The 13,818-nt window shown below is 39.1% G+C and overlaps 1 protein-coding gene across 17 annotated transcripts in view; it reads left to right on the top strand.

The window, feature by feature from the left end:
• Positions 1–13,818, top strand: part of Fam172a (family with sequence similarity 172 member A) — a 483,175-nt gene that overhangs the window by 27,007 nt on the left and 442,350 nt on the right. For 11 of the 17 annotated variants that reach the window (XM_052743677.1, XM_052743693.1, XM_052743690.1 and 8 more), the window contains one exon: positions 7,149–7,272. The exons of 3 other annotated variants lie outside the window; for them this stretch is intronic. In XM_052743677.1, coding sequence (XP_052599637.1) covers positions 7,167–7,272 — 106 coding nt within the window. In that variant the 5' untranslated portion in view covers positions 7,149–7,166. Of the gene's footprint in view, positions 1–7,148; positions 7,273–12,140; positions 12,276–13,818 lie in introns of those variants that run through there. 3 more of the 17 variants (XM_052743685.1, XM_052743686.1, XM_052743687.1) reach the window with 1 other exon arrangement.

The following is a 13,818-nucleotide window of genomic DNA, read 5'->3' as shown; positions in this document are numbered from 1 at the left end:
TTGCTATTGGCTCAGTACCAAATGATGGGGAAGGACTGAAGTTGAGTCAGGCAGTGCTCTGCACCTGAGGTCAACTCTTGGGACAATAGATGGTAAGAGACTCTTGGCTGGCTGTATGCCTGGCATCTGTGCCGTGGGTTCCTCATAAAATACTATTTGATAATTCATCTAGTGAATGCCATATTCATATCATATTTTAAAATGTAAGTTGAAGCTCAAGTTCCACAAGTTTAGTAGAGTTGTCAACGAACATACTTATGGGATTAAGACACTGGATATGGGCCTTTTGGCTATGTTAATATTGCTGTTTAATGGGGTTGCCTATTTTACAATCTGATGATTGTTTCTGCTTGCTTAATTTAGACTGAAGTTATATACCTTTATATTATTACTTGTAGTTTATTGTTTATGTCTGACATAGTGACAAGTACATTTGACATGTATGAAAGTGATAGCTGTTTGACATACTTGGGTTTTCTACAATTGTAAGGATGGTATACTCTACCTGAGATTTAGTTTGTACTTGACTGTAACTTTCCATTTGTGTGAAAATATCTAAACTGTCTACCAAATTGTTCTTTGGTTAGTCTTCAAAACTGAGAATTATCTTAGTTCTTATTCACTGTTTGTTTTGTTTTGTTTTTTTTCCAAGGCAGGATTTCTGTGTAGTTTTGGTGCCTGTCCTGGATCTCACTCTATAGACCAGGCTGGGCTTGAACTCACAGATATTCGCCTGGCTCTGCCTCCCAAATGCTGGGATTAAAGGCGTGTGCCACCACCGCCCGGCCTCCTATTCACTTTCTTAACTTCATATTTAGCATTCCCATATAGAACTCTTTAGTTTTCTAGTCTTTTCTGTTGAGTTTTCTTCTTTTTGTAGATAAAAAGTGTAATCTACCAGTTTACTTCTAATTTTGGGAACTATGATAAAGATACAGCAATGTAATACTGTTTTCTTTTAGAATCATTTTGTTTGGTATTCCTTAACTTGTAGCTTGTTCTTTTATATTTTTTGATTTGTCAAAGCATTTTGAGGAACAGTGTGGAGTTAGTCTTAATGCCACAGAGCACACTGAAGATAACGAGACAGTTTTAGTTGACAACTTTAGGTAATTACATCTAACTTCCCCCAAACTCCAAGTTTTAATGATCCTAGTAATAGAAATTAGTGCATGAGTCTATGGGCCTTCTCCATAAAGGATATTGGAATTGTTATTCTGGTAAAGTACCTGAGCTTATCAGATTGGTAGAATAGATCATAGACAAATGTTACAAGAGTTAGAAGCCCATCTCCTGTTTAATATCTAGGATTCCTTTGTAAGGTTAATTTACTTCCTAATGTCAAGTATTTTTGATATCTATAAGATAGATCTTTTTCTGCCCTTGTCATTTGTAGAGATAACTTAAGATAATGGGTATAAGAGGAATTGGTGATCTTGGGTCATTGTGGGAACAATAATCTTCTGCGTGTAAAGCTTTAAATAGAGGTTGAATGCACATAACTGATCTTTATGTAGGTACACTTATTAATAATGTTGTACTTGTTTTTGTCAGGAGTCACTTAGGAAGAGTGACAGTTGCCTCCATTGGATTGGTCTTTGGGCATGCCTGTGGTGTATTTTCTTGATTAGTGATTGATAGGAGAGGGTCTCTACCCCACTGGGCAGTGCTGCACCTGGGCAGGTGGTCTTGGGTTATGTAAAAAAAGCAAGCCACCTCTTCCACAGGGTTCCATGAGCACTGAGGGGAGGGGTTTGTTGGAGACACCCAATAGGTGTCTAAATATAGGGCTGAGTATTTCTTTTTCTTTTCTTTTTTTCTTTTCTTTTTTTTTTTTGATTTTTCAAGACAGGGTTTCTCTGTGTAGCTTTGGAGCCTGTCCTGGATCTCACTCTGTAGCCCAGGCTGGCCTCGAACTCACAGAGATCCGCCTGCCTCTGCCTCCCGAGTGCTGAGATTAAAGGCATGCACCACCACCGCCCGGCTTAGGGCTGAGTATTTTAATATCTCTCACTCTCTGCATGTTGTCTGGCAGTGAGTCTCTGTACTTGTTCTCATCTGCTACAGGAGGAAGTTTATCTGACGATGACTGAGCAAGGCACTTATCTATGAGTACAGCAGAATACCATTAAAATAATTTTATTGCTATGTTCCTTTATCAGAACAGTATTATTTGGTTTTGCTCTAGGTCTCTGGGGTATCTAGTTCCAGGTTCTTGGTCACCCAAGCAACATCATGTATGGGTTCCATCTTGTGGAATGGGCCTTAAGTCAAATTAGATATTGGTAGGTTGCTCCCACAAGCCATGTGCCCCCATTGGACTAGTATATCTTACAGGTAGGACATCATGTAGATCCAAGGGTTAGAGATTGTGTTGGTGTTTATGTTTCTCCTTTGATAGCCTGCAGAGTACTTTGTAGTACCAAGAATACTAGCCCGTGTGGGGGAAGGCTCTAGGTAGGCACTGGCTCTACTTCTTTGTGTTCAATGAGTTGTGTAGGTGTGGATGTGGTCTTCAGTAGTAGGGCCTTGCTCTCACGTTGTGGAGAGCAGCTTATGTGCAGCAGTAGATGGTCAACAGAAAACAAACTGACCGGCATCTTTGGAGGCTCCTTGTTACATAATGTCATGTTAGGCCTTCCTCTCTCTCTCTCTATTTCTCTCTTTCTATTTCTCTCTCTCTCTCTCTCTCTCTCTCTCTCTCTCTCTCTCTCTCTCCCCCCCCCCCCCCCACATCCATTGCATATATATTATGGCTTCCAGTTTTGTGCTTTTATGGGATTCCTGTGTGTGCTAACGAGTGGGTCTTTGTGTCTATATCTGTTCCTTGCACCTGTTTATCTATTTATTTGTTTTGTACTATTATGTTTATTTTTATTATATTATATTAATTATTACATTACATTATATTATATTATATTATATTCCTTTAGAAACCTGTTTGTTTTCTAATGATAGACAGAAAGCAGGTGGATCTGGAGAGAAGAAGGAAGTGGGGAGGAACTGAAGGAGTAGAGGGAGGGGAATCATAATCAGAATATATTATAAGAGAAAAAATATTTTCAATAATAATAATAATAAAAAGTAAGCCAGTATGAAGCATTCCTCCATTGTCTTTGCTTCACTTTCTGCCCCAAAGCTCCTGCCTTGAGTTCTTGTCCTGACTTCCCTCAGTGATGGGTTGGATTTGTAAGATGAAGTAAGGTCTTTCTTTCCTCATTCAATATTGGTCAGGGTTTGATCACAGTAACAGAGAAGCAAACTAATACAGAGGTTTAGAAGGATTGTAAAATAAATGAATTACTGTCAAATATAGTTTGTATTTATGAATTTTTTTTTTTTGGTTTTTCGAGACAGGGTTTCTCTGTGTAGCTTTGCGCCTTTCCTGGAACTCACTTTGGAGACCAGGCTGGCCTTGAACTCACAGAGATCCGCCTGGCTCTGCCTCCCAAGTGCTGGGATTAAAGGCGTGCGCCACCACCGCCCGGCTCTTATGATTTTTTTTTTCATTATAATCTTAGCAATTCAAGTGAACACAAAGCTACTTATTGTGGTATCTTATTTTTTGTTTATGGTGTGCATATAAGTGATACATATTACCTTTTCATTTGTACAGTGGTACAAATGAAAGTGCTTTTAGTATCTTGGAATTCTGAGCGCAATTTGCTGGGAACTCCATTGTTTCTGATTTTTTTCAAATATAGTCTTAATATGTATCCCAGCTTGGCCTTGAATGAATGATCCTCCTTTGCCAGTCTCCCAAGTCCTAGGACTACACACATGGGCTGCCCTACTCAGCTTTGTTTCTGGTTTTATATGAATTACTAGTGTTTCTAAAGGGATTTAGGTTTTGTAAAATAAGTCTATGTACATTCTTTCATGATAGTTCACTAGCTAGTAAATAGTTGAACAAAGATTCAAAACCTAGATTTCTCACCTGAATCTATTACATCACCATACAAGGAAAGTAAGGAATTATTTTAGATGACTTGAATTAGGTGTTCCTGTCCTGATGTAAACTTTTATCTGATCACAATTGCATTTCTTGTAGAAACTGAATTTTCTGTGTACCAAAAAGACCGTGTGCCTTCTCTGTCTGTTACAGACTGATGTCTTCATTGCTCAGCTTCTCCCTCAGTGCCCAGATGAATGTTCATACATGTTCACACATACACACCCCAAAACATGCACATTTTCTCATTATAGCTTTGGGATTAGATGCTGCCTAGCATTAGTTTGAGCCATCCTTTACTAAGTGCCACGTTACTTTTTAACGGTAGTCTCTCTAAGTCTTTAGTTCTTCATACACTGCCAGTAAATTTGACTCAGTGAACTTTCAGCTGCTAGACTGCTGTTTTGAACTCAGTTTCCAGAGCCTGACTTACTGAGTATAGATTCTTTGTGGCCAGGCTCAGTTCAGGCCAGGCCCAGTGTTCTAAGAGCATTAATTCAAGTTTTTTTGTTCTGGACCATATTTTGTATGTACATCTGTGTATTCAGGATATGAGGGAAGTATCAACCGTACCTAGTTTATATTTAATACCTGCTTAAGACCAAACAAATGTGGAAAAATAGACCATTCAGTATCTTTCTGTACATTTTATATGTGCTCACACCATATTTTGGGCTAACAGCAAGTAAATGTTCTATTGTTCTGTGTTTTGAAATGCTGATTGTATAAAGATTACACATGGCAAGTTGTTTATAGCTTTATTCTATATCTATTCCACTATCTATAGTGGATTCTCTGTTGGAATCATAGAAAGGAAAAAGATATGATAATTGCTTTGTGTAGTTCACAGAATGAAAGTGCAAAGTGAGGTGTTTTGAATCTAGTTTGTATTAGGAAACCACATTTAAACATTTCTAGGAAACCACATTTAAACAGCAGTGGTTATCATCAAGTATACAACTTGTCAGCTGTGTCCCAGTTCACATCAGTGAAAACCTTCCACTACTCTATTCCCTATAACCTAACCTCTATCAGATAATACCAAATAAACGGTGTTGAGTACACAAATTAATATATTTCAAATGTCCCAAATGCCTTGCTGGCTGCATTTTCAGTAATGTGTGTCTGTGGTCATGCAGGTTATAACTCTGAATCTCTGTTAGGAAAACTAAATTGAGAATTTATAATGCTCCTGGTTTAGCTTCACCAGCTGTGCTACAGTCATGGACAATAGCTCAAGAGGGTAAAGTCTAAAGAAGGACATGAGAGTGACAGACAAGTTGCCTTTACTTCATGCTTACTTGCTTTGTAAGACTTACATGCTACTGTAAGACTTAGGGTTACATGTAGAAGTTAATAACCCTCTAGTTCATAGGTCATCATCACAATATGACATGCTCTATGAATTTTAGGTTGTTTCATGTAAAATCAAGGATAGTGACTATTGGTTGCTAGTTAATTATGAGAATCAAGAAAGGGATTCTTTAGTATGTGAATTTAGTTTGGAGAGATGGCTTAGTATTAAGAGCACTTGCTGCTGTTACAGAGATCCTGGAACTCTGAATGTAGGGGATCTGATTCCTCTTCTGACCTCCCCAGACTCTTGGATGTATGTGATGCACATACCTTCACTCAGGTGCACACGCATAAAATAAACAGATATATTTTTAAAAATGTGAATATTAAATATGACCTTTGCATCAAAACATATTCTTTATTAATAAAGCTACAGTGAAATAGTTATATAATTGTTCTGTTCCGGTATCAGATAATTTGTGGCTAATGAATAATGACTTAGTGATTGTGCTGGCTAATTTGATGTCAGCTTGACACAAGATAGGGCCATCTGAGAGGAGGGAACCCAGTTGAGAAATAAGATCTGGCTGTAGGCAAGCCTGTAGGACATTTTCTTAATTAGTGATTGATTGGGGAGTGTGTCTTAGTTACTGTTCTGTTGCTGTGAAGAGACACTATGACCAAGGCAACACTTGAAGAATTTAATTGGGTGCTTGCTTATAATTTTAGAGGGTTGATTATGATCATCATGTTGGGAAACAGACAGGCGTGGCATTGGAGCAGTAGCTGAGACATTGACATCTTAATCAGAGCCCAGCCCAGGACTCATAGTTGTCCCCCAGTACTTTCACTAAGTGGGTGCCAAGCATTCATACATTTGACTTACCAGTGTAGGGTCTTCTTTTTCTTGTTCACTCTCAGTTTTTGAGGTGGAGTCTTGTATTGTATCTCAGGCTGGCCTCAAACTTGTAATCCATCTTTCTCAGTGTAATTGCTAGGATTGTGGGCATGCACTACCATGCCTGGCATTGATGTAATTTTTATGTATGGTCTAAATTTAAGTATTTCCATTGTATGTGTTATAGCCTTTTCTTTCAAACTTTAGGATTAGTTGTTTTCACTCTTGCTCATGAGCAGCCTGCAAAAGGCCAACTATAGTTTTAATGCCTTTGGTTAGAGTGGAGTAGAATTAGATTTTAAGAAATCCTAATTTTATAGTATACTATTTACTGGAATGACATTTATAGAACATAGCTTTCAGGCAGTGAAGTAAGCGTAGTTTCTTTTTAAAAGTTTCTAATTGTTTCCCTTAAAGTTAAATTTTTAATTAAACTTTAGGCCATTTGTAGTTGCTTTATATATTTATGTATTTTTTTCTTTGTAACTATCTGCATGTTAGATGAGAACACTCTGACCTTCTAAGTGGCACATGCTTGCAGTTTATATTAAATCTCACACTTTCAAAATTACCTGAAGATTTAAAATATGAGATGATCATAACTGAGGAAAAAGGATTATGCAGTCTAGGCTAGCCTGGGCTACATAGACAAAGTGTATCTCAAACAAACGCACAGGCACATGCACCAGCAAATGCCATTGGCTGATAAGGAGCTAAGTTTAGTTGAGCAAGCTTATGGGTTATCTGTAGATTTAAGACTGTGTTGGTGATGTTCTAGCTGTAACAACAGCAGAGAGGTGTAAACTATTAGCAAAATCAGATGACACATAAATACTATCATTTGAAGCAGGCAAATAATAAGTTTTGAGGTGTGGGCATCCACGAAGTAGAATGGCAAATCAAGGTAGGAAGTTATTCTCTTTCTCTTGTAGGAGCTCAGAAGCTTTCATAGAATAGATGGGCTTTGGGTAGAGCTTAATTTATTGCTTTCATTCATTCTAGACTGTTTTCTGAAGAGTGATGTCTATTTCCTTGAGCTCTTTAATTTTCTTGCCAATGTGGATAAACATGGCACAAATCCAGCAGGGAGGTCCAGATGAAAAAGAAAAGACTACAGCATTGAAAGGTACATACTTCAATTACTTTTTCCAGCAAGTTCCACTGTGCACAGTGAAAGTGTAGAAATACTTAGGTCTTTTGTTCATTCCAGTTGTAAAATAAGAATGTCAGTGCCTAAGCTATTTGCAAGTACTTATATGGCTTACAGCAACCATTACAATGACTGTGATAAATTATAGACTCAAGATTTCACAGATATAAGACTTCTTAATGCTCTTCCTGCTTAAGGTCATCATTCAATGGCAAAACAAACGCTTTCAAGACTTATCAATCAAGATCAGTATCTTTACCATATTTTGCCGAGTGGAGTGTTGCATAATCTAGCCTTCCTGTCTTCTGCTATTATGTTAACTGGGACTGAGGATATTTTGTGCAAGCCATTCCATATTAATACCTCACAAGGAATTTTTCTCAGTGTTGGGGAATTCCGAGTTTTAGATGTTTTTTGTGTTTTAATTCTGTCTAATATAATTTTATCTCTAGAGGAAGTTTATCACCCAGTTTGTACTTCTGCTGTTATGTTTAAAATTTTAAATGTCTCCCACAGCTGTTTTGAAGACTTTGGAGCCTTTAGCAGGCAAGCTCTTCTGGTGGAAGAAGGTCACTAAGGATGGTTGTGGCATACTCTCTTAGTCCTCTACTCTGCTTCTGTATGAATAGCCCACTCTCATGGTGGACTGGGCCGTTTCTCTGTGCCTTCCTGACTGTGATGGGCTGAAATTTCCTAAAACTGTGAGCCCAAACACTCCTTTCTTCCTGAGGTTTCTGTCAGGTATTTGGTCATAGCAGTAAGTGCAGCTATCTTGGCCTATCTTTTACAAAGACCGTCTCAGGCAGATGTGGAATAAAGCAGCATGTTTTCTAGCTCACTTTCTATCATCTTGATCTTTCCTCTAGAGGTGATGCTCAAGAGAACAGTGGAGCTAGTGCTTACCTACAGAAAACAAAATGACCAAGGTGATTGTTGGCTTTGAGTTTTCAGAGTCTTCTCAGCCAGAAAGTGGGTGATGGCTTGGATTAGGTTTGTAACAAGGGGATAATAAACAATTCATACACTGATGTTAAGAGATAATATAATTTGCTGTCGTATGTGGACATGAAATAATATTTAATGTTGTAGTCCTAATTGAGATCGCCTGTGATAATCGTGGGACTAGAAAAGAGAGGTCTAAGGACTTACCCTGGGCAGCTTAACCTTTAGAGTCACCCAGAAGAGGAGCAACTAGTGACAGAGACTAGAAGATCTTACCTAGATGGTTATGTTGGGCTTCCGTCTAAATAGATTGTGTTTCTATCTTCCTTGATGTGAAAATTTGATTCTCAAAGTTGTGGCTCTAAATTATAATCTCCCAGGCAGTATATGAGTACAGGTTGATTTGAGGGGGGCAGTATCATAATGTTAAAGGAGTAGAGGTAGACCATAGAGATAGAACTATCTGGATTCTAATTCAGACTTTTCCTTTTGCCCACCAATAGGAATAACAACCACTCTTATCTTTCTCCCAACAATAGGAATAACTATTTATTATATGTAGGATTGTGCAGAGTGATGATAGCTTCATATTGGTGATAGTTGACCTTAGGACAACATGGTTTTGAACATCGCTGCCCTATTTGTATGTCAGGTTTTTGGTCTTTGTTTTGTTATTTGAGACAATTTGAAAATCTTTTCAGAGATTATGTATAATGATAGAAACACATAATTTTTTTAAAAGTTAGGTTTATCATAATTGCACAGAATATATTTTGATAATAATCTACTTTATCATTTCCTTCCATAAAATATATCAAAATATGTTATCAAATATTGATATTTATCAGAATTTATGCACGTAAGTACAGGGTATACATGGTAGTAGTTTGTATCAAGAAAAATGTAAACAAATACAGACATGAAATGTTAAATCATGTCATAAAATTAACTGTTGTTCCCACTGTACTACCACGAAAGTTTTGTTTCTACTGTACTGTTACCATTGTGATGAATTCAAGTGTTTCAGGTGTCTACTTCCAATGCCATGTAATTTAGCTCATCTCTGTGGTCTGTTGGGTTTCAGTATATTTTGTAAGTTTCTAGGCATGATTCTCAGTGTTTCCTGAATGCTTTTCAATGCATATAGTACATATAACACAGATAAGATAGTTCACCACCATGGACAGTGGTACACAAGCAGGCCATCCTCCACACTTTTCAATGCATGTAGTACATGTAACACAGATAAGATAGTTCACCACCATGGACAGTGGTACACAAGCAGGCCATCCTCCACACTTTTCAATGCATGTAGTACATATAACACAGATAAGATAGTACACCACCATGGACAGTGGTACACAAGCAGGCCATCCTCCACACTGACAGAGAGCTTGTGATGTTTTCCAAAAAAAAAAAAGAATATAGAGGCCACAAATGTTACATGCTCTGAAGGCGTTCCAGTGTAGGGCAGTAGATAAGTTGTAAGCTGTAACAATTATAGATGTGGTGTGCTGCCTACCACAGAGGAGCCATCTATAGAATTATCAGAGTGGGAGAACTGGGGAAAGAAAGGGATCCAAGAATGTCTTGGAGGCTCATTTCAGATGATGCTTGTTCTATTTCAGACAAGGGTCCCATCTTATTAAATGGCCAGCATTAGTATCATCACAGCTTCACTTTAAGGCATGTGGTTTTGTGTATGTAGTGTATATGTATGTTCATGTAGATATGTGCATGTATGGAGGCCAAAGGTTGATGTTGAACATTCTCTACAATTACTCTACACCTAATTTTTTTTGAGACAAAGTCCTTCACTGAACTTGGAACTTTTTGATTTAACTGGTCTGGTGGCAAATGAAGCTGGCTGATGTCTCTGTCCCCCAGTGCTACAATTACAGACAGATGTGTCTGAACTTGAGTCCTCACACTGGTATGACAAGCACTTTAACAAGGGGACTCTCTCCCCAGACCTGTTTTTCTTGAGTTTTTAAAAAATAGAGAACAGTGAAACAAATACAGTTAGTCAGTCCATCCATTTAGACTTTGTCCCCTCAGGCTGAGCAGGGTAGCACTGAGTGAAAACTTGCCATACTGCCATCAAGTCTTGTAACAAGAAATGAATACGGTTCTAGGAATCAGAAACGAACCAATAATTGGTGTTGAAGACTTTGGTGCTTTTTTATTTTGTGCAGTGACTGTAATTAAAATGTCTATGTTATCTGTACAGCATGGAGTTTTTATTATTTTGACCCTTTTGGCAATGATGATGATGGTGATTTTTTTAAAGTCTCTCTTTGTTTTAAGCCTGGTTTATTATCAACATCTTTAAAATATGAAAATTAGTTCATATCTGGGCAAGTTGATATTTTTTAAGAACTGCTTTTCTTTTTAAGATAGAGTCTTAAATCTCAGTCAGGCTGTCCTTAAACTTGCTATGTCACCATGGATGTCCTTGATATTATACTTGATCTTATATAAAAGGTTGAGAAGCAATTAAGGATGACCCATGATACCTACTACCTCTACCTCCCCAGTGCTTGTATTAAAGGTAGTGTGTACCACTGTGCCCTGTTATTGTGGGTATTGTTTTATCTATCTATCTATCTATCTATCTATCTATCTATCTATCTATCTATCTATCTATCTGTGACAAGTCCTACTAAGTTGCTCAGGGTTGGTTTGAACTCAATGTGTAGTCTAGGATATCCTAGAACTTGCTTCAGCCTGTTGAATGCTGGGATTATAGGTTTGTACCATCATCCCTGGCTAAGAACTTCCTTTTTAGTTAGTAAGGAAAATTTATAATTTGATTTTTTTCAAAAAAGCAAACAAATGGTAATTTCACATTAACAAATTTTAAATAATTGAAAAATAAAGCTGTACTAAGATTTTCTACTGTACCGGCAGGTCAGTGCCCCCAAGACTCATGCTGTTCAAGGCCCAACTGAATTAGAAAATAAATAAGGAAATGCATTATAAGGTAAATTTTAGAGCAAACTTCAAAGCTTGCAAATCATCTATATCCCTAGAATAGAAAATAGTTTTACTTTTGAATTTCTTCACTACCGGGCAATGATATGTAAACAGTGGATGGTGATCATTGACTTGTTCATTGTAGGATATTAGTCTTACATGGAAAGAATGCACATTTGAAGATAGTTTAATTTTTAATGAATGGAAGGTACTTGAGAATATGAAGTTTCTTAAGAATTTTATCATGTATATAATGAACTATCATATACACCCCTACTTCCCCTTCAAATGCTCATAAACTCTTCCCCAAACCTCTCCCTCCTAACTTCCTCTCTTTATTGTAGTTGGAAGGTTTCTCTAATACCACCTGGCTGCATGGTCCTTCAGCCACTTATAAAATAATCATTCAGAGGCTTAATATTAATTGCCAATTGAATGGCCTATGGCAAGATTCTCACTAGCTAGCTCTTATAACTTAACCCATTTCTGTTAATCTCTAAGTTGCCACATGGCCGTGACTTACTAGTACTTTCACATCTTACTTCTCCTGGTGGTGGCTCGCAGCGTCTCTCTGCTTCTGCCTTTCTTCCTGACCTCTCCTTGGATTTCCTGCCTGCCTCTAAGCTGCCTTGCCATAGGCCAGTGCAGCTTTATCAGCCAATCAGAGCAACACATATTACAGTATACAGAAAGACATCCCACAGCACTTAATTATGTTTGGTTTGTGACAGCCCACTAAATCCAATCAGTGCTGCCCATATGCACATGTGTGCGCAGTTTGGAAAGCCCAGTAGCCACACCCTCAGAGAAGAATGATTCTCCCTCTCCCGATAGCTATCAACTGCTGATAGCTCCTCACTAGTGGGCTAGGCCTGGGGATCATCTCCTTCTGTTCAGGAAATTTTGCTGACTTGGTCTTATGTCAGTCTTGTGCAGGTAACCACAGCTGCTGTTCATGATTGTGAAAACCATGCCGCGTCCAGGAGACGGCATTTCACAGTGCTCCTCTCTGCCAGCTCTTACATTTTTCTTCTGAGATGTTCCTAGAGCTTTAGTGGCAGGTGGGTGATTGTGGAAGATACACTGGATAACAGTGTAAATGTTTGAAAAAATTCAACAGTCTATGACTGGGATGAAAAGTGGTGGAGAAACCGGAAGATATGGCAGAATACTCTGGAAGGAAAGTTTAACTTAAGGTCAGTGACATGCTTCAGTGGGCAGAGACAGCTTTCTGTCAAGCGTTATGGCATGATGCCACCTCCTGGGTTACACAGGGTAGAAGCAGAGAAGTCCTGAAAGTTGTCCTTGGACCTCCACATACACTGTGGCATCTCTTGCCCACCACGCAGGTACACACACACACTGTGGTTTCTGTGTGTGAAAGTTTCACTTGATGGACTGTAATATTGGCAGTAGTGAAGATGGTGAGGATAGTGATTGCTGCCGTCAAAGGAAGGCTTTTTACTTATCAGCCAGTTCTGTCATTGCTTGGGGATGGCAGTGAAGATGGCTTTGTAGTGAATTCTTCACTTAAAAGATTACGTTTTCCATCCTCCTGAGTGAGGTAACCCAGACTCAGAAAGACAAACATGGTATGTACTCACTCATAGGAGGATATTAGATGTGGAACAAGGATGACTGGACTGCTACTCACATCACCAGGGAGGCTACCTGGAAAACAGGACCCCAAGAAAGACACAGGGATCGCCCAATGATGGAGAAATGGATGAGATCTACATGAACAGCCTGGACATGAGTAGGGGTAATGAAGGGCGAGGGTCGAGGGAAAGAGAGCTTGGGGGAGCGGGAGATCCCAGCTGGATCAAGAACAGAGAGGGAGAACAAGGAATAGGAGACCATGGTAAATGAAGACCACATGAGAATAGGAAGAAGCAAAGTGCTAGAGAGGCCCACAGAAATCCACAAAGAAACCCCTACAAAAGACTGCTGGCAATGGTCGAGAGACAGTCCAAACTGACCTACTCTGGTGATAGGATGGCCAAACACCCTAATTGTCATGCTAGAAATCTCATCCAATGACTGAGGGATCTGGATGCAGAGATCCACAGCTAGGCCCCGGGTGGAGCTCCGGGAGTCCAATTAGCAAGAAAGAGGAGGGTTTATATGATCAAGAATTGTTGAGATCAAGGTTAGATAAAGCACAGGGACAAATAGCCAAACGAATGGAAACACATGAACTATGAACCAATGGCTGAGGGGTCACCAACTGGATCAGGCCCTCTGAATGGGTGAGACAGTTGATTGGCCTGATCTGTTTGGGAGGCATCCAGGCAGTGGGACCCGGTCCTGTGCTCAGTGCATGAGCTGGCTGTTTGAAACCTGGGGCCTATTCAGGGTCGCTTGGCTCAGCCTGGGAGGAGGGGACTGGACCTGCCTGGACTGAGTCTCCCAGGTTGATCTCAATCCTCGGGGGAGGCTTTGCCCTGGAGGAGGTGGGAATGGGGGGTGGATTGGGGGAAAGGGGAGGGGGGGCGGGAGGGGGGGAGAACAAGGGAATCCGTGGTTGATATGTCGAATTAAATTATATTGTAAAATAAATAAATAAATAAATAAATAAATAAATAAATAAAATAAAATAATACA

This window comes from Peromyscus californicus, unplaced genomic scaffold (genome assembly GCF_007827085.1).
Source record: "Peromyscus californicus insignis strain IS unplaced genomic scaffold, ASM782708v3 Scaffold_18__1_contigs__length_77618521, whole genome shotgun sequence".
NCBI classification, from domain to species: domain Eukaryota; kingdom Metazoa; phylum Chordata; class Mammalia; order Rodentia; family Cricetidae; genus Peromyscus; species Peromyscus californicus.
The sequence above is the reverse complement of the archived record's forward strand: the minus strand, read 5'-3'. Positions and strand labels throughout refer to the sequence as shown.